This window comes from Aquarana catesbeiana, linkage group LG12, assembly GCF_042186555.1.
Source record: "Aquarana catesbeiana isolate 2022-GZ linkage group LG12, ASM4218655v1, whole genome shotgun sequence".
Taxonomy (NCBI): Eukaryota; Metazoa; Chordata; class Amphibia; order Anura; family Ranidae; genus Aquarana; species Aquarana catesbeiana.
The window spans coordinates 210504771-210523991 of NC_133335.1; the positions used below are offsets into that span (position 1 = coordinate 210504771).

The window sequence follows — 19221 nt, forward strand, 5'->3', positions numbered from 1 at the left end:
CACTATCTGACACTGTAGCTTACCCTCGTGGACTCCTGCAGTGGGGAGGGAGTGGGGAAGGGGGGCAAAAATGCTTTAATAGGAAAGGTGGGGGGGGGGGGGGGTATTAGCAGACACTGTTGTCTCCCCTTGAACTGGAAAAGTGATAATGGGGTTGATTTACTAAAACTGAAGAGTGCAAAATCTTGTGCAGCTCTGCAAAAGTAATCAGCTTCCAGGTTTTGTCAAAGCTTAACTGAATAAGCTGAAGTTAGAAGCTGATTGGCTACCATGCATAGCTGCACCAGATTTTAGTAAATCAGCCCCGCTGTGCCTTTAAGAAGTTTCTTTAAGGTGAACCCTACAATAATAATAATTACATTGGTGTGCTCTTTTTTTCATTTAACAATGCATAGTTGCCTCATATTCTCCATCACTTTGAAACATATTCCTTTTGTAGGCGAATATGTTTTCTTATGCAAATCCTGATACAAAAACTACGGGCAAATATTACCATCTTCTACCCAATTTGCATATTGAGCCAACGTCTTTCATTATGACTACTCGAAAACATGAGTCAATCATTAAAAAGTTGAGGAATAAAAAAAAGCCTAGGATTTCCCCGGCTCTGTGAATGGGAGATGGAAATTATTAGGCCTATTTTATCAATTGGAAAAATAGGTTCCAAAAAATAGGTTGGGTGGATTCAAACATCATCTCAACATTCATTCCTTGCTCTATCCCAATGATGCAATTATTATCAGAGGTCCCTCTTTCCTTCTCCACAGCAGGACATGGAAATACAATGAGAAGACCCCAAGAGATAGAAGAGGTGATTAGGTCCAACAGTGTTATACAAAACTAAAATATTATTATCAGGAGGACTTTTTAAAGAAAATTCTGAGGCTGCCATTGCTGACCTCTCGCTCTGAAAATGCTTTTTGAATGGTTGTCGTGTTGACCCTCTGGCTTTATACTTTGTGGGACTGTCCCAGAACATTTATGAAGGTAAGAACCTCTGTCATTTATGATCTGCACACTCATACCAGGACAGCCACTCAGAACATATTGAAGTCAGAGGATCAATATAACTTCCAGGAAACTAACATTTTCAGAAAGAGGTCAGCCAGCGCAGGTTTTTTTTAAAAACTAAGATAAACCTAAAAAGTAACATTTATATAGAACTACATGGTATGGAATATATAGATATGGCAGAGATGTAATAGACTTTACCAGTGATTTCTTTAGTTATCTTACCAGCAATGTTTGCTTGAGAGTTGACCAGAGTCGTCTGAATTGCTGAATATCCTCTTTTGCTGGGTAAGCTCCCCATTGATCTCGTTGACTCAGTTGTAGAAATTCTTAAGTAATATAAATCTGTCAAGAATCAGAGGCATGTTAATATACAAATAAACCCATCTCAGTTTTGTCTTTTAAAATGTGAAGTATACATGAGGGGCCTTCAAAAAGTTTTTGCACTTTTATATTTTCATTGGAAACATTGAGGTCGGGAGGAGTAGTAATTGGTCGTGTCTGAGAGTGTCATGTGACTAGTCTGTCTGGCAAGCCGGCTGACCTTGCAGTTTAGTATAATTAGTGTAATTTGTTTTTCAAATTCTTAATAAAAAGAGTTTTAAAAAGAGCAAAAACTTTTTGAAGAACCGTTGTATAAAGACAATTTTTTTGTCTGCCCACTGGCAAAATCAACTGGTAGAAAAATTATTTTACAGTGCTGTGGTTTTGCTAGTTTGAGGAATGTGGATATGAGGCACTGGATATTTGGTTGTTTCTAGTCCATTATCAGGGGAAATGGCTAATAATGCTCTGGCTCTGGCTATGGCAATTCACATACAACAGGGGTTTCAGGGAACAGCTCAGGAAGAATCCAAAACATCTAGGACAGACACTTTTAACAAGGTTTCCTCCAGAGTTTGTTAGGGGTTCCTTGAGCTGTAATAATTGGCTGAAAGACATTTAATGGTGCCTGCTAAGTTCCAGGGCCAATAGCACTTGGCATAGTCAGTAGCGTGGCACCAATGATCTCTATTTGCAAGAGTTTCATTCTGATCACCACTGCAAGGGAGACATTCTTTCCACTGACCACCAACATAAGGGGCATTTTTTCCCACTGATCCCTAATTCATTGGTATTAGCAAGGGTTCCCCAAGTCCTGAAAATTATTTCAAGTGTTCTTCTGAGAAAAAAAGTTGAGAAAGGCTGATCTAGGAGCACAAAAAGAGCACCTCACCAATTTTCATTGTCCAAAGATATAAGTTTATAAATCCTTAATCAAGATGACAAAAGATGTAACAGCCAATGCATTTTGCAGATGTCCCCCTTCAACAGGAAAATTGCCTTTAAAATCTGGAAATGTTACAGCAATCTAGTGGATTTACTAGACTGCTGTGCCACTGCCACATATTCATCATTTCCCTGATGGAGGGGGACATGTACAACCCCTGATGTATGTTGGGTGCCACATCTTGTGGCTTAAGTTAGCTTTAAAATAAGCATCAAAACAAGCCCCCACTGACCTCTGTAGCTGCAACCACTGTGCACCAAGAGATTGAAAAAAATGTCTTATCTCTATACTTGTTTTCCGGTCAATGACTCAAGAAAACCTGAAGCTAATGCATCAGCATGACAGCCAGGGAACGAACAATTTCAGTAGGAATGGTCAGCGATGGCAACACTCTTGTTATTCTTATAACAGATTTCCTTTAAAGAAAACCCCAAATTAAGACTCTACTAGTCTGTCTGCCATTGTTGAACCTATATGTTGCCTGGTTGACAATCATTCTCCTGCCTAAATACTTTTTCCACAGTCCAGGAAAAAGTAAGACCTGGACTTCCGAGTGGACAACGATTTGACTTGCTGCATGTTTGTTCTGGATCAGTGATTTACCAAACTCTGAAGCCCCAGGCAGCCAAGGAAACCAACATTTTCAGAAAGACATCAGCAATTATGACCTAAGTACTCCTCTCGGTAGAGGTTTCCTTTAAAGCAGAATAATAATTTGTTGTCAAATATAGGATTTCCTACCACACGCATGCAAAACTGAAATTTTACATGAAACCCGAACTGCACATTAGTAACAAAACAGGCGTCCTATCTTTTTTATTTTCGGTGGAAAATGAATCATAAATTTTCCCAGGTGTGTGCTGCATGTGTTCCACATTACCAGCTAGCTTTAAAGTTAAGATTTGTGTGGGCGATGGGGGAGAACCGTCATTTGATAATGAAGATCAGGTTGTGATAAGTGAATGGAACAAATTTTACAATTTATATGAAATAATATTAGGCTGGTCATTAAAATGTAAAAGAAGAATAGAAAAAAAAAAGCAATCTACAAAGCTGCCCATCAATACAAATGGTCAAAGCTGTGTGGACTGGACATCTACCCATTACACCGACAGTATATAAGCTTGTTGAACATTCCATTCTAAATATATAGGCAATATACAGTGTGTATAGCCAAAACTTTTTATTTTGTTTTGGATAGAGTAGGGAAGGGTTAAAACCTCTATCAGTTGATTTTTGTTTTGCAGACTGTATCCCACTGAGGAGGTTTTCCTACACTTCTTTCTCGGAGACACAACAATCAGTGGTATGAAATCTCTCCAAAGTAAGGGAAGATCCCTTCCTAGACAGTTGTCACTGGAACACCTTACTTCTATTTCTTTCCCATCATCTTCAGTCTTGGTGACAATGGCCACCAGGATAAATAGAGAAGATTTAGCTGCACATACACTTTAATGCATATGGAGTTGCCCCCCACTCCCATTTGAAGCTACTTTCCTGTTAAGGACTTCCTCATGATTTTAAAATGTGTCTGTGGAGTGTGAGTTCTTTTATAGGTCTTTAGCACAGGCCAATATGGACACCTATTTGACCTCGTTGGACATCCCATTCCAAAACCATGGGTATTAATATGAAGTTGCCCTCCTTTGTAGCTAAAATGGCCTCCAATCTTCTGGGAAGGCTTTCCACAAGATCTTAAAATGCATCTGTGGGAATTTGCGGCTATATTCCAAATCCGTTTGGATTTTGCTGGGTTGGATCGAAGGTAGCCGGGTGTAGATGAACATAATTCGGTTTACATCTGACTGCCCATAGAGGAGAATGGAGGGTCAGATAGGGTCCGAAAAACGAACAGGCGGACCAGATCGGACCTCTAGTATGAAGGTGACCTACAGAGATCAGTAAAAGATTTGGAGATTTGGTACACCAGCATCTATCAATTTAGGGTGGGCTGACTCTTTATTAATAGCATCATACTTAAAATATTTATTATCTTAAGCAATGACAACTCCTGGCCACCAATCAGAAATCATTGTTCTATTACTGAGCCGTGTTCGATGTGCTATAGAGCACTGGATGAAGTGACAGTAAAACGCACTATAAGGAGGGCCTGTTAAACATATGAACGAATTTGGTGGGTTTCATCATTTGCTGTTCATGTTCTTAGAATTGAGTTATATATAGAGTATTCCTCCCACCTGCTGCCGGAGTTTAACCATAGGAAAAACAAGTGGCTTAGTTGCAGAGAAAGTGTTACAGCCCCTTCTCAAATACCGTATTTTACTTTAAAAAAGGTCTTCAGTGATTTAGAATAAAGATTGGAAATTCATCATAGCATCATTAAACCAATTCATTAAGGTGGCACAATAGGTAGATACTGTATATATCCTATCTCACCGGTAACCTCCCTTCTAATGCTTACTATGGTAGGCAGTTGCCATCTATTAGCCTGATTAAGACTAGGATTCCCAGAGAAAAAGGGCTATCTTTAGAAAATGGGAATCTCAGTATTCAGTACACAGGCATTGTTGTAAACTGTTTCAATCAATGCCGCAATGACCAAACGTGTTTGAACCCAAAAAGCTGCATTTCACTTGCTTTACTGGCAATGTAAATGCAACTCTTCTCTGTCCAAAGAAACGCAATACAAAGCAAAGCAGGTCAAATGCAGCCAACGCAGTGCCCCTAATACTCTCTGAGTTGATTGGAGCAGTGGGTACGAAACATGTTGGTCCACTAGAGACCATTGTGCTCTGTCTTGAGCAAATGTCTGATTCTGGAGCAGGGGATGTCAATTCTGGGCTGTAGCACAAAGTAAGTAAAAGGAAAAAAAAGGAAAAAAAAAAACCTGAACATTATTATTGTATATGTAGCCTGACTGCATTACGGGAATATATGTTTAAGCTGCATTTGGGCTTCAAACTGAATACTGATAAGACCAAGAACAGCATGTACCACACCGGAAGACAGGAGACAGAAGACATGGTGGTTAAGTGGCTAATGGGGTTCTGTGTTTAAATCCCACAAGGGATACTATCTGCATGGAGTTTGTATCTTTTTCCCATTTTTTGTATGCTCTGCTTAGTCCTACAACTCACAAACTACATTCGTTATGAGTGTAATTCAATGACGGTGGCGGGAAGATCAGATTATACAGTGCCCTGAAAAAGTATTCACACCTCTTGAAATTTTCCACATTTTGTCAAGTAACAACCAAAAACGTAAATGTATTTTATTGGGATTTTATATGATAGACCAAAACAAAGTAACACATAATTGTGAAGTGGAAGGAAAATGATAAATGGTTTTCAACATTTTTTACAAATAAATATCTGAAAAGTGTGGATGCATTTGTATTCAGTCCCCTTTACTCTTATACCTCTAACTAGAATCTAGTGGAACCAATTGCCTCCAGAAGTCATTTAATTAGTAAATAAAGTCCACCTGTGTGTAATTTAATCTCATTATAAATACAACTGTTCTGTGAAACCCTCAGAGGTTTGTTAGAGAACCTTAGAGAACAAACAGCATCATGAAGACCAAGGAACACACCAAACCGGTCAGGGATGAAGTTGTGGAGAAGTTTAAAGCAGAGTTAGAATATAAAAATATCCTAAGCCTTAAACATCTCACAAAGCACTGTTCAATCCATCATTCGAAAAATGGAAAGAGTATGGCACAACTGCAAACCTTCCAAGACATGGCCGTCCACCTAAACTGACAGGTCGGGCAAGGAGAGCATTCATCAGAGAAGCAGCCAAGAGGCCCATGGTAACTATGGAGGAGCTGCAGAGATCCACAACTCAGGTGGGAGAATCTGTCCACAGGACAACTATCAGTCGTGCTCTCTACAAATCTGGCCTTTATGGAAGAGTGGCAAGAAGAAAGCCATTGTTGAAAGAAAGCCATAAGAAGTCCCGTTTGCAGTTTGCAAGAAGCCATGTGGGGGACACAGCAAACATGTGGAAGAAGGTGCTCTGGTCAGATGAGACCAAAATGTAACTTTTTGGTCTAAAAGCAAAAAGCTATGTGTGGGGGAAAACTAATACTAAACATCACCCTGAACACACCATCCCCAGCCTGCAAAAGACTTGAGACTGGTGTGGAGGTTCACCTTCCAGCAGGACAACGACCCTAAACATACAGCCAGAGCTACAATGGAATGGTTTAGATCAAAGCATATTCATGTGCTAGAATGGCCCAGTCAAAGTCCAGACCTAAATCCAATTGAAAATCGGTGGCAAAACTTGAAAATTGCTGTTCACAGACGCTCCCCATCCAATCTGACAGAGCTTGAGCTGTTTTGCAAAGAAGAATGGGCAAACATTTCACTATCTAGATGTGCAAAGCTGGTAGAGACATCCCCAAAGACTTGCAGCTGTAATTGCAGTGAAAGGTGGTTCTACAAAGTATTGACTCAGAAGGCTGAATACAAATGCACACCACACTTTTCAGATATTTATTTGTAAAAAAAATTTGAAAACCATTTATCATTTTCCTTCCACTTCACAATAATGTGCCACGTTGTGTTGGTCTATCACATAAAATCCATATAAAATCCATTTACGTTTTTGGTTGTAACATGACAAAATGTGGAAAATTTCAAGGGGTGGGAATACTTTTTCAAGGCACTGTAGGTACCATCATAGCCAGCACAGTGGCTTAGCACTTAGCACTGGGGTCCTTGGATTGAAAACCAGTCAGGACACTACCTGTATGGAGTTTGCATGTTTCCTGTATGCTTGTGTGGGTTTCATTCCACACTTTAAAGACATACTGGTAGGGTAATATCTGGTAGGTCACATGCATACTCACAGTCTATGTGAGTATGCATGTGAAATAGGGACCTTCGATTGTGAGCTCCTTGAGGGTAGGGACTGATGTGAATGTACACTATGTAAAGTGCTGTATACATTGTCGGTGCTATATAAATACCTGTAATAAATAGAAAAAAAAACATTGGGGCAGGCTCAGATATTAATAAAGTTATAGCCTTTATAGCTGTAAAACTGTATGTGTATAAGTACATATAAATGTATATATAAGTACATGTACAGTATGTATATATTTTTTATAAGTGATCTCTGTCCTCAGTTGCATAAGGGGCTTGGAGGGATGGGGGTGGAGAAACAGCAGTACACTGATCACTCTAGTGAATGACTGTGCGGAGGCATGCCAGCAGAAGTCTGATCAGTGGAGAACAGACAGGCTATTCTCCCAGCACAGCCAGAAAACTGGTCACACTGGGATAGATGTGCTCTAACGTCTAGCGCGGTCAGTTTGAAACAGGAAAGCAGAGAGGCTGGCAGGATCACCAGAGATTTCATGCAATGGAAGCAATGCAAAGAGAACAGGATACTTTTTTGTACAAGTACATGGTACAGGAGGCACATATGAGGAATATGAAATTTTGGCGGTAACATTTCTCAAGCTGGCTGCACAAGGCATTGTTAAATGCACAGACAGCATTAGAAGGTGCTAAAGAAAATATGAAACCGTTGCATGAAACTTGATGAAAAAAATCCAGAATGCAATGCAGTGTCCTGATTGGTTCTAAATGACCACAAGTAGTTTAGTATAAATGCTGTAGCCAATGAGGTTAAGCTTTTACACAGCCTGTGTTATTGATGGGAGATTCTTAACAGTACATTTTTCTTTCTGAATACAATATGAACACATTCTACACAATGGCTGCTTGTAGGCTGGCACTGAGGCTCTAAGGGGGTTTCCTTGCCTATCACTGGGGGACTGAGGAGGATGCTGAGTAAAACAAATTTGCAATTGGGGTTTATCAGAAGAAAACAGACTGCTGAGAAAGTAATAGTGATACTGAAAACACGCCTGGGACTCCAGCTCTAAACGCATGAAGGAGCACAACCATAAACAACCTGTGTCTATAGAAAGCTTCCCATTTCTGATTATTAAAGGAGAACTTCAGACAGAGCGCAAGCTTTATGCCTTATTCAGAGCTACGTACCTGCATTTTTATTTAATTACATTTATAATGAAACTAATTAAAATGTATAATTATTTATTTATTTGCATTTTCTTTTCTTTTTAGGGACAGGCACTCTCACATTTGCACATTCATTAGCTCATTAATTAGATAACAGATGAGTTCCCACCAATTCTATGAGTTTATGAGTTAAAGCTGAACTCCAGAAAGTGTTCTTAGCCCAGAACAAGAAAACAAATGCAGCCAAAAAAAAAAAAAAAAAAAAGATACCTTTGGCTTGACTTCGAAGGAACTCATTCTTAGGCATGACATACGTTATACATTTTTTTTTTTTTTGTTCAACTATGTGGTTGAACAAAAGAAAAGTACTGCTTCCCCGTCCACACATTCAATGTGGATGGGAGAATTACTCCACCGAGCAGTTGTGTTCTCACTGCACTTTCACATTTAATTATATTACAGCCTTATTCCAAAATGAATGAAATTCCATATTTTCCTCAAAATTCTACAAACAATCCCCCATAATGACAACGTGAAAGGGTTTTTTTGAAATCTTTGCAAATTTATTAAAAATAAAAAATGAAAAAAAAATTCCCATGTACATAAGTATTTACAGCCTTTGCTCAATACTTTGTTGAAGCACTTTTGGCACCAATTACAGACTCAAGTCTTTTGAGTATGATGCTACATGCTTGGCATACCTATTTTTGGGAAGTTTCTCCCATTTTTCTTTGAAGGACCTCACAAGCTCCATCAGGATGGGCCGCGAGCGTCGGTGCACAGCCATTTTCAGATCTCTCCAGAGATGTTCAATCGGGTTTAAGTCTTGGCTCTGGCTGGGCCACTCAAGGACAATAACAGAGTTGTCCCGTAGCCACTCCTTTGTTACCTTGGCTGGGTGCTTAGGGTTGCTGTCCTGTTGGAAGATGAACCTTCGCCACAGTCTGAAGTCTAGAGTGCTCTGGTGCAGGTTCATCAAGGATGTCTCTGTACATTGCTGTATTTATCTTTCCCCCAATCCTGAGTAGTCTCCCAGTTCCTGCCGCTGAAAAACATCCCCACAGCATGATGCCGCCACCACCATGCTTCACTGTAGGGATGGTATTGGCCAGGTGATGAGCGGTGCCTGGTTTCCTCCAGACAAGACACTTGCCATTCTGTCTGGCCACTCTACCATACAGACCTGATTGGTGGAGTGCTGCAGAGATGGTTGTTCTTCTGGAAGGTTCTCCTCTCTCCACAGAGAAACGCTGGAGAGAGTGACCATGGGATTCTTGGTCACCTCCCTGACTAAGGCCCTTCTCCCCCGATCACTCAGTTTCCCTGGGCAACCCGCTCTAGGAAGAGTCCCTGTGGTTCCAAACTCATTGGGACCTTCAATGCTGCAGAAATTTTTCTGTACCCTTCCCCAGATCTGCCTAGATACAATCCTGTCTCGGGGGGTCTACAGACAGCTACTTGGACTTCATGGCTTGGTTTGTGCTCTGACATGCACTGTTAACTGTGGGACCTTATATAGACAGGTGTGTCCCTTTCCAAATCACGTCCAATCAACTGAATTTATCACAGGTAAACTCCCATCAAGTTGTAGAAACATCTCAAGGATGATCAGTGGAAACAGGATGTACCTGAGCTCAATTTTGAGTGTCATGGCAAAGGCTGTGAATACTTATGTACATGTGATTTTTTCTCTTTTTATTTTTAATAAATTTTCAAAGATTTCAAACAAACTTCTTTCACGTTGTCATTATGGGGTATTGTTTGTAGAATTTTGAGGGAAATAATGAATTTAATCCTTTTTGCAATAAACCTGTAACAGAACAAAATATGGAAAACGTTTTCCGATGCACTGTATAGTGAATTCTATTATTAGAGGTATTGACCCCATGGGAGTAATAAGGTGCTCTAAGAAAGGGGTTCTTAACTGGGAGAAAGCCCAAATTTTAAATCTGCACTTCCTCACAGTATTTAACCTTTGGATGATCAATGGATACTTGAAGTGATTGCAACGAATGGTGCCACTCTAAAATCAGACAGTAAAATGCAAGGCCACCAGTACGCCAAGTAAATCCAAGTAAATGTGTATTAAACTCACATTCTTTGTAAAGATTTATAGAAGACACAGAAGAAGTGCCAGAATTCTTGTTCTTATATGACATGGTCTTCACAATAAATGCGAGTTTTATGCACATTTACTTGGAGTGCTGGTGACTTCGAATTTTTCTTTTGGGTTCTTAATTGGGGCCATCCATGCCCCTTGGTGGTATGAGAACCAAATGATGAAGGTATGGAACTGGTTCTTTGAAAGATCAAAAAATCTTGAAACAGGCTGCCAACCTTACTGAACCTTAAATTAAACTAAAAAGAAATCTACCTAATGTGGGTAACATCGTCAGTAACTAGACCTCAATTCCATGCTTTGATTGCAAAAAACAACAGCAAAAATCTCACTGGCTATAGCTAGCTTTGTGTATTTGTGGTTTGCCTTTTTTATAGAAATGATATAATCTATAAAATCTCTTTCAGCTCTTTTGTCCTTATCTATCCATATATAAAGTAAAACCAAGCTATTGACATCTTCTGACGTCACATTGGTCCTCAATAGGACTGTTGATGATGATGACGGGTATGAGGACATATTGGGCAATAAATTGGAGTCCGTAGTTGTAAAAAGGATAAGAGCCCCTGCTCTAGGATCACTTCAATTTGCTATATCTGTACCCAGTGTCAATGCTCACAAGCGGTCCAGCTGATGAACAAAATGCAGTTTACCTGGTACACATTGCTATTTTTCCTTAGTTATCTTATTTTATACCGTACACTCTTTTTATAACATATAAGTACAAAAAAAAAAAAAAAAAAAGAGATTTAAACTCATAAATACAATATAAAGAATAATAACCTAGTACAAAAGTCTCTTGGTTGGGCTTGTGATAAGTATTGGGTGTGTAAGTGACCATGGCACGGCCATGGCTGATGTCAAATAAGTTTTTTTTTGTGTGTGTCAAATCTCTCATTGTGGATTAAGAAGTAATGCTGGACCTGTTGGGATGGGTTTTCTGCTCTCATCAAAGGGATCCTGGGTTTGTTGGACCCTTCAAAATGTAACGATTGTTGAGGGTGAGGAGCACTGCCAAGGAAGGTCTCCAATCTTCCAATCTTTATACATTTTACAAAAATTAGATTTAGGGCGTATGGGGTATGTACCATGTCTGTATTCATTTTATTGTGTGTCGCCGGATATCAGTTTAATGATAATTAATCTCTGCTTTAAAAAACAAGTGCAGTACACTGCGTTAAACACCCAAAGAATTGAACATGTGTGAGGTTGAGTGCATAATGTAATTCTTTTGCATCAAAACTAAGCAATTGCCTTTTACAGAAAAAGCAAGTATTGCAAGCAAACAGTAATTAACTAATAAGATAATATGATAGCCCTGAATGTACATAAATGTATAAAAAGCTGCTTGGAAATGTATTCTGTGCCCCCAACAGAGTATAGGCTCACTCTGAAAATATCAGTCAATTGGTAAAAATGGCAATCAGTATGATAAATAACACATAGGGGCCAGTTTATCAATATTTTTGTCCAAGATTTACACAGCTTTCACCCAGGATTCTTTCCATTCAGGTGAGTGAAAGTTCTATAAATCTTGAAAACATTAATACATAGACCCTATAGCTAACAATTGGCTATTATCTCTAAATTGAACCATATTAAACTCCCTGAATGTCTAAATCGTTAAGTATGATACCAAATGCCAGTAAGTACATAATATCAAACTACAAGAGATAAGGTTTAATACAACATTTGCTGAAAAGTAATGTAATCCATCAGCCTGGAACATTCATTCATTTATTGGTTTCCTCTTGGACAAGTTTTTTAACTGGCAGCAGCAATTAGGCATCTAAAGGGGCCAACTGGCATCTGCCCAGGAAACCATGTACAGTATTCGTTTCTTTTATGAAACCCTATTTTATTTTTTTTATTTTATTTTTAAATAAACCCTGTTTTTAATATTAAAGGGTAAGTTTACTTAGAACTGGAATTTCAGTTTTTGATAGATGTTTGAGAATTGAACTGACATTTTCTTATATCTCTTGGAAATTCTGTTAGTGAGATCTCTAAACTGCGTTCTGCAGACCTGCTGTGCCCATTATGAGGGGTTCTCATCAGCCCTGCTAGAATTGTATTTATTTTAGATTATAGACAATATAACAAGGAGGGCTGGAACACGCAGAACTCCCAAGTGGACACGAACAAAGCTAAGAATTATGGCACTCTTGGAGACATATAAAAGACATATAAACGCCAAGGGCCAACTTCACCCACATATCTCCACTTGTAACTAAAATATAATTGTTGCATGGACCATTAAATAATATCAAATTGCCTTAAGCCAAGCAGAAAAACCCCATGCCTAACAAAATAAGAAACATCCATAGCAAACACCTTTTTTTGCTATAGTATTGAAAAGGAAATAGCTATTAGGATTAGGCAAATTGCAAATCTTACCATTTAGGAATTATCATCAGACAGACCTACAAGCAAATACTCAAGAGAATAACAAACAATGAATCTGCAATTCCCCTGATTCAATCATTCCTACTTGCATGGTATCATAGACACCAACCATTACCGATTTACAAGGACGTTCACAGATTTTTGATATTGCCCTTTCATTTTTTTTTTTTTTGCCATTTGCAATATTAGAAGACAGGTCCCCTTAACAACAGATTTTCAGCTCAGTGTGTTATTTTATTTATATTGCCAGGGCTTCGACCAAAGGATCCATATCTGTCCTATTTATTGTCCAGTTATTACACAGTAAAAAGTACAAAAAGAAAGAAAAAGTTTTTTGGGCTCGATTTTTGAGGCACAAGTCACACAAAGAAAATTAAAATTTCAACATCTTTGTTACAAAAGTACTGAAAATTCCCATAAAAACATGTAATTTAGTTATCTCCAAACTACCAAATTCATATAATTTTTTCGATCATAGTCGAATTCTTCAGGAGCAGGTAATGGGGATAATTAAAAACATGTAAAAAAAAAAATAGAAACAATTAATTTACATTAATCCAAAATCATTTAAAGTGCCTATATGAAGACCGCAGTTACCTCAAAGACCACTGGGGGCATTGCAATAGCTTAGAGCAGTGGTCATTAACCCTGTCCTCAGGGCCCACTAACAGGCCAGGTTTTATGTATTACCTTGGGGAGATTCAGACTAGAATACTGCAATCACTGAGCCACAAATGATATCACCTGTGATGTATTTCAGTTATCTTGCAAACCTGGCCTGTTAGTGGGCCCTGAGGACAAGGTTGATGACCACTGGCCTAGAGGGTTCAAGAGGGGACCCCAATCCAGGAGAGCAGGAGCAAACACTTTAAATGATTTTGGATAACAATTAGCGTAAACTAATTGTTTCTATTTTTTTAAATGTTATAGAGCTGTTTCTAACTATCTCCAAAACCTGCTCCTGATTCCTGAAGAAGTGGACTGTGATCCAAGAAATCCTACCAAAAAAACTTCTTTCTTGTACTTATTATGTGAGAGATATGGCATACTATTTAGTCAAATTCCTATAGCCTCTACTACACAGTAAAAGTTTTTTTTTAAATGCTGTAGGCAATTCATTGCCATGATCCTGGTAAATCAGCCAGCAACCATAAAAATAAGAGTGAAATTTATTGGCACAATATAGAGACACAAAAGTCTTCTCAACTAAGCAATTCATCTTCTATGATTTTCACTATAAATTAACCACTTGACAACCGCCCACAGTACATTTACGTCATTATTTTGACATTAAATACTGTTGGTGTGGCAGCAGCTAGCTGTCATAATCCTGGTACTTTTTTGTACTGTGGGCGATTCTGCGTCTGATAAAAGTGGTCCCAGCAGCAAATTTGCCTAAGGATCACTTTTAGAGGAGGCGGGAGAGGTGCCCCCCTCCTGCCGCTTCCCAGTCATCTCCAAGTTTACCGATCCTGTCCATTAGCCCAGAGACAATTCAATCCGTCGGATGCCTAGGCAGGAAGCCGAGTGAGGACAAGATGGCCCCCACTTGGCTCTATGTCCTTGGAGGACCGTAACGAGGTCTGACGTCACTTCTTGGCCTTAAAGTGATGATTTTTTTTACCCTTAAAGGCAAAATTATTATTATTTATTTTTTTTTTTGCTTTTAAAGGTAAACGAGAGATCTGAGGTCTTTTTGACCCCAGATCTCTCAATAAAGAGGACCTGTCATACTTATTTCTATTACAAGAGATGTTTACATTCCTTGTAATAGGAATGAAAGTGATAAAAAAAATAAATAAAGGGACAGTGTAAAGATTAAAAGTAAAATAAATAAGACATTTTTTTTTTTTAAAGCGCCCTGTCTATCCGTGCGCGCGTGCAGAAGCGAACACATACGTAAGTTGCACCCACATATGTAAACGGTGTTCAAACCACACATGCAAGGTAGGTATCGATGCGACTGTTAGAGTGAGAGCAATAATTCTAGTACTAGACCTCTTCTGTAACTCTAAACAGGTAACCTGTAAAAAAAAATTAAGAGTGGACTGTGGAGATTTTTAAGTACCGTAGTTTGTCGTCATTCTATGAGCGTTGCGCAATTTTAAAGCGTGACATGTTAGTGATCTATTTACTCGGCGTTACATCATCTTTCACATCACACAAAAAAATTGGGCCAACTTTACTGTTTTTTTTTTTTTTTAAATTTAAAAAAAGTGTATTTTTTTTTTTAAATTGTGTTTAAAAGACTGCTAAGCAAATACGATGTGACATAAAATATTGCAATAATTGCCTTTTTATTCTCTAGGGTCTCTGCTAAAAAATATATATATATATATATATAATGTTTGGGGGTTCTAAGTAATTTTCTAGCAAAAAATACAAATTTAAACTTGTAAACAAAAAGTTCCAGAAAAGGCCTGGTCTAACCTATAGCAGCAGTCAACAGTCATCTTTCGCTTTTTGGGCCTGGTCCACTTACAGTCAATTTAGCACAGCTATACATTGCATAAAAGAGTGCTTCAATTTCATCGTATTCTAAGCTGCAATTAAATACAAATATAGGGGGTTTATTATTTGTCTGCATTAAAACTGAAAGCTAATTGGATGCTATGGTTTGTAGCAACGTGTATGGCCTTATTAAATTACATTTTTGATACCCTTTTCTAAACTGTAGGCTTTCATAACTTCGGCAGCTGCCCTGTCATTCTATATCAGCAGCCTCTGACTCAGATACTTTCTAGCATGGCAACATGTTTTGTAAAAAATAATAAAAGGCCCCTGGATCTACTCTAAGGTTCGAAGTCTCTAGTATAATCGATAATTATCTACTAGACCCAAAGTCATGCCATTAAGCAGGGTTTTTCTTCTCATGGACGATATGTTTTTTAACAATCCCACTTTTTTGTTGGCAATTCAAGTGTTTTTTATTGGGATGTGCAAATCTTTGCCGTTCCTGGCAGACATTCGGCCAGTTTGTGTTCTGTATCCATTGAACACAGTTCTTGCTCCCTTTGAAAGTGACCACTACAGTAGATGCTTGTAAGTTCAAAAACTACTAGTGAATAAGTAAAAAAAAAAAAATTGACTTCTTCATCAATGTGTCCTAAAGAAGGTTTTTTTGTACAGCTCACAGCAAGCAACAAGACTCAAAGCTCTACCGAAAAATGACAGCTAATTGAATGTAAGCAGCAAGCTTATGCATTGATGTGGGGTATTATAGGCAGTTGTTATTTCACGCTGCTTGATATCAAAGCCTCCAGTGAGGTGATGTCCACCACAGCCAATAAATTAGTAATTTGTACACTTAGATTTAACAACAACAAAGAAATTTGTCCGTACACAGCAATGTGTTTTGCACCAAGCAATAAAGCTTTTAGTTTTGCTTGCCGTAAATTCAACAAATTAATTCTCTGTAATGAATAAGCAATGATAAAAGTCTGTAGAAATAAATTGGAGCAAACACATTGCAGTTATATAAAATATATAATGGGCCCCTTAGAAACCATTTTATACACTTTTAGGTGTACTGGCAATTATTAAAAGCACTACAGAGGGTACTAAAGACCAAATGCCACATATAAGGGGGTACTTAGTAAACCCCTGCTACTGTATAGGGCCACACGGTAAAACTGGAGTGCCATGTTTAGTCCTTCTGTAAAAGTCTGTAGAACTGGTGGTGGAAGAAAGCTGAACATCTTTTGACCATTACATTATCTGGGAAATCAACTGAACTGTAACAATGGGGAACAGACGTTTTGTATCGGATATAAAGTGTAGGCATTCTACGAGAAGACAATTTTTAATCAAACCAAACAGAAGTATTCATGGGTGCGTTAGATACTCAACCAATTGTCAAAGTAGGCAGTTATCAATTATTTTGTCATCAAATAGTCTAGCTATGTAAGACCACCATAAATTTACCAGCCTTATCTAATTTTCGCCACAAAGGCCACCAACACCGGTAATAGGGACGTTTGCGGGTTGCCCCAACTATGGCGCCTTTTGCAGTTTGAGGGTATTGTTAGGCATTTACAAGACCTCCTAGCCATTGCCCTAGCCAATTGTCAAAGTAGGCAGTTATCAATTATTTTGTCATCAAATAGTCTAGCTATGTAAGACCACCATAAATTTACCAGCCTTATCCAATTTTCACCACAAAGGCCACCAACACCAGTATTAGGGATGTTTGCGGGTTGCCCCAACTATGGCGCCTTTTGCAGTTTGAGGGTATTGTTAGGCATTTACAAGACCTCCTAGCCATTGCCCTAGCCAATTGTCAAAGTAGGCAGTTATCAATTATTTTGTCATCAAATAGTCTAGCTATGTAAGACCACCATAATACTGCCTTATCCAATTTTTGCCACAAAGGCCACCAACACCAGCAATAGGGACTTTTGCTGCTTGCCCCAACGATGGTGCCTATTGCAGTTTGAGGGTATTATGCATTTACAAGACCTAGCCATTGTACTACCACAATAAACAGTAATGAATATGGGTTCTCACACCAGGCATATTAGTGGGATCAGGATTCGATTTAGGCAACGTCATTACAGGACCCTGGCACTTGCAAATTGGATGCATCCAACTGTGGTTTGTGAGATTAATTGAACCTGGTATAGACTTGAAAACTTTGATTGGTAAAATAAAATGTTGGCTATAGCCACCTGTTCATCAGTGGTATAATATACTGGCTGGATTAAAAAAAAATAATAATAAAAAAAGAAAAAAGACAAATGGGATAAAAGGTCTATACTCATGCAAAAACGTAAAAAAAAAAAAACATTAAAGAACAAACCCAAATGGAATAAACATAAGTCTATACTATTATGGACAAAAAAGGTTAAACAAAAAAACTAAATGTAATGTAGTTGCTGGATAAAGAAAAAAAAACACAAATGGGATAAATTTAGGTTGTCTATACTCGGGCATAAAGGTTAAAAAAACCCCACAAAAGCACAGATCCGAATGGAACAAATATAAGTCTATATTATTATAGACAAAAAAGGTGAAACAAAAAAATAAAATAAAAAAATATACCCCAAATGTTAAAAAATAAATAAAAAGGGGGTAGACTTGATGGACCAAATGAGTTTTTTCATTGTCACTTTCTATGTTTCTCTGTGGGAAATGCTCAGAAACAAGTTTCTACTCCTTTTTCTCTAAAAAGTTGGGAAAACTTTTGTTTGCCAATATAAGCCGGGACCAAAGGATGGAAGCATGGATTATCACCCTCATTAATGATGACCTACACAGCCCAGTCCTTGTCTGATCACTGCAAGGCATGCTAAAATTATTAGCCTAGTTGCTTGAATAATTCCAGGTCTTCTGTAATTTGAAAGGGTTTGGCAAGATAGTAAGATAACTGGCTTTCTCATAAAACACACGTTTCATAGTTAGGAATCGAATGTACTTATAAACACAGCACCTCTATGTAAAAATCCCAACATCATTCCTGCAAAACCAGAGATAGCGAAAAACACGTTTCCAGGCAGCCAGCAGAATGTGGACACTCTCACTGGGTATCATAAATAGTTCAGGAGCCTGTATAGGCATATTGGAACAAGACCAGCATGCACCACTTAAAAAGGCTTTCTGAAATGTGTATTGAATCTGTCTCCTATGCAGAGTTATGGTCTAATAATGTGAAAAACTCAGCTATTTTGGGCAAACAATACACCATAGTCCTATAACATAAACTCTATAGAAGAATAATAAAAATAAAACTTACTTTGTTAGCATGTTTTCATCAGCTGAGAGAGAAGACTGACTACACCTGCTAATGAGAGAGTTTGGAGGAAGTTTTCAGTGTGGGTTTCTTAATGAGTAGCTTACGCTGTCACATCGAGAGGCAGCTGAGTCTGAGAAGTAGGATGTGTCTTGTAGCAATATTCAGCCAGATCTGTGTGATGACATCACTCCCAAAATTCTATGGGGAGACCTGAGCATGTAGGAGTGCATGAAACTGCACCAAACTACTGACTTGTGTCATGGATCGTATGGTGTAAGATCAATGCACCCGTAGGTCATGGAAAGTACATTATGTTTTCGTGACTTTTTAAAATAAAAGAACAGTGTGGTCCAGAAAAAGGTTTCTGTAGTATAGATTTTTCATGTCATAGAACCCAGACCGTAAATATCTCCAGACTCTTGCCAGCGGTATCTACAACACCCTTTCTCAACTTTTTCATCCCTAAGGAACCCTTGAAATAGTTTTCAGGTCTCAGATAACCCCCGGCTAAATTGAATTCATCAGGGGTCAGTGGGAAGAATGCTCCTTATATTGGAGGTCAATGGAAAGAATGCCGCTTACATTGGTGTTCAGTGGGAAGACTGCCCCCCTTGCATTAAAGCATGTTCCTTACATTGGTGGTCAAAATGGGAAGAATGCTTCTTACATTGGTGGTCAGTGGGAAGAATGCCCCTTACATTGATGATCAGTGGGAAGAATGTTCTTTA

The 19221-nt window shown here is 38.5% G+C and overlaps 1 protein-coding gene across 2 annotated transcripts in view; it reads right to left on the reverse strand.

The window, feature by feature from the left end:
• The window catches only part of SLA2 (Src like adaptor 2), a 39043-nt gene extending 20396 nt beyond the window's left edge, over positions 1-18647 (reverse strand). For both annotated transcript variants that reach the window (XM_073606619.1, XM_073606618.1), the window contains exons 1-2: positions 18494-18647; positions 1237-1356 (exon numbers count right to left, since the gene is read on the reverse strand). In XM_073606619.1, the coding sequence (XP_073462720.1) occupies positions 1237-1312 (76 nt within the window). In that variant the 5' untranslated portion in view covers positions 1313-1356; positions 18494-18647. The remainder of the gene's footprint in view (positions 1-1236; positions 1357-18493) is intronic.
• Positions 18648-19221: the final 574 nt, after the last annotated feature.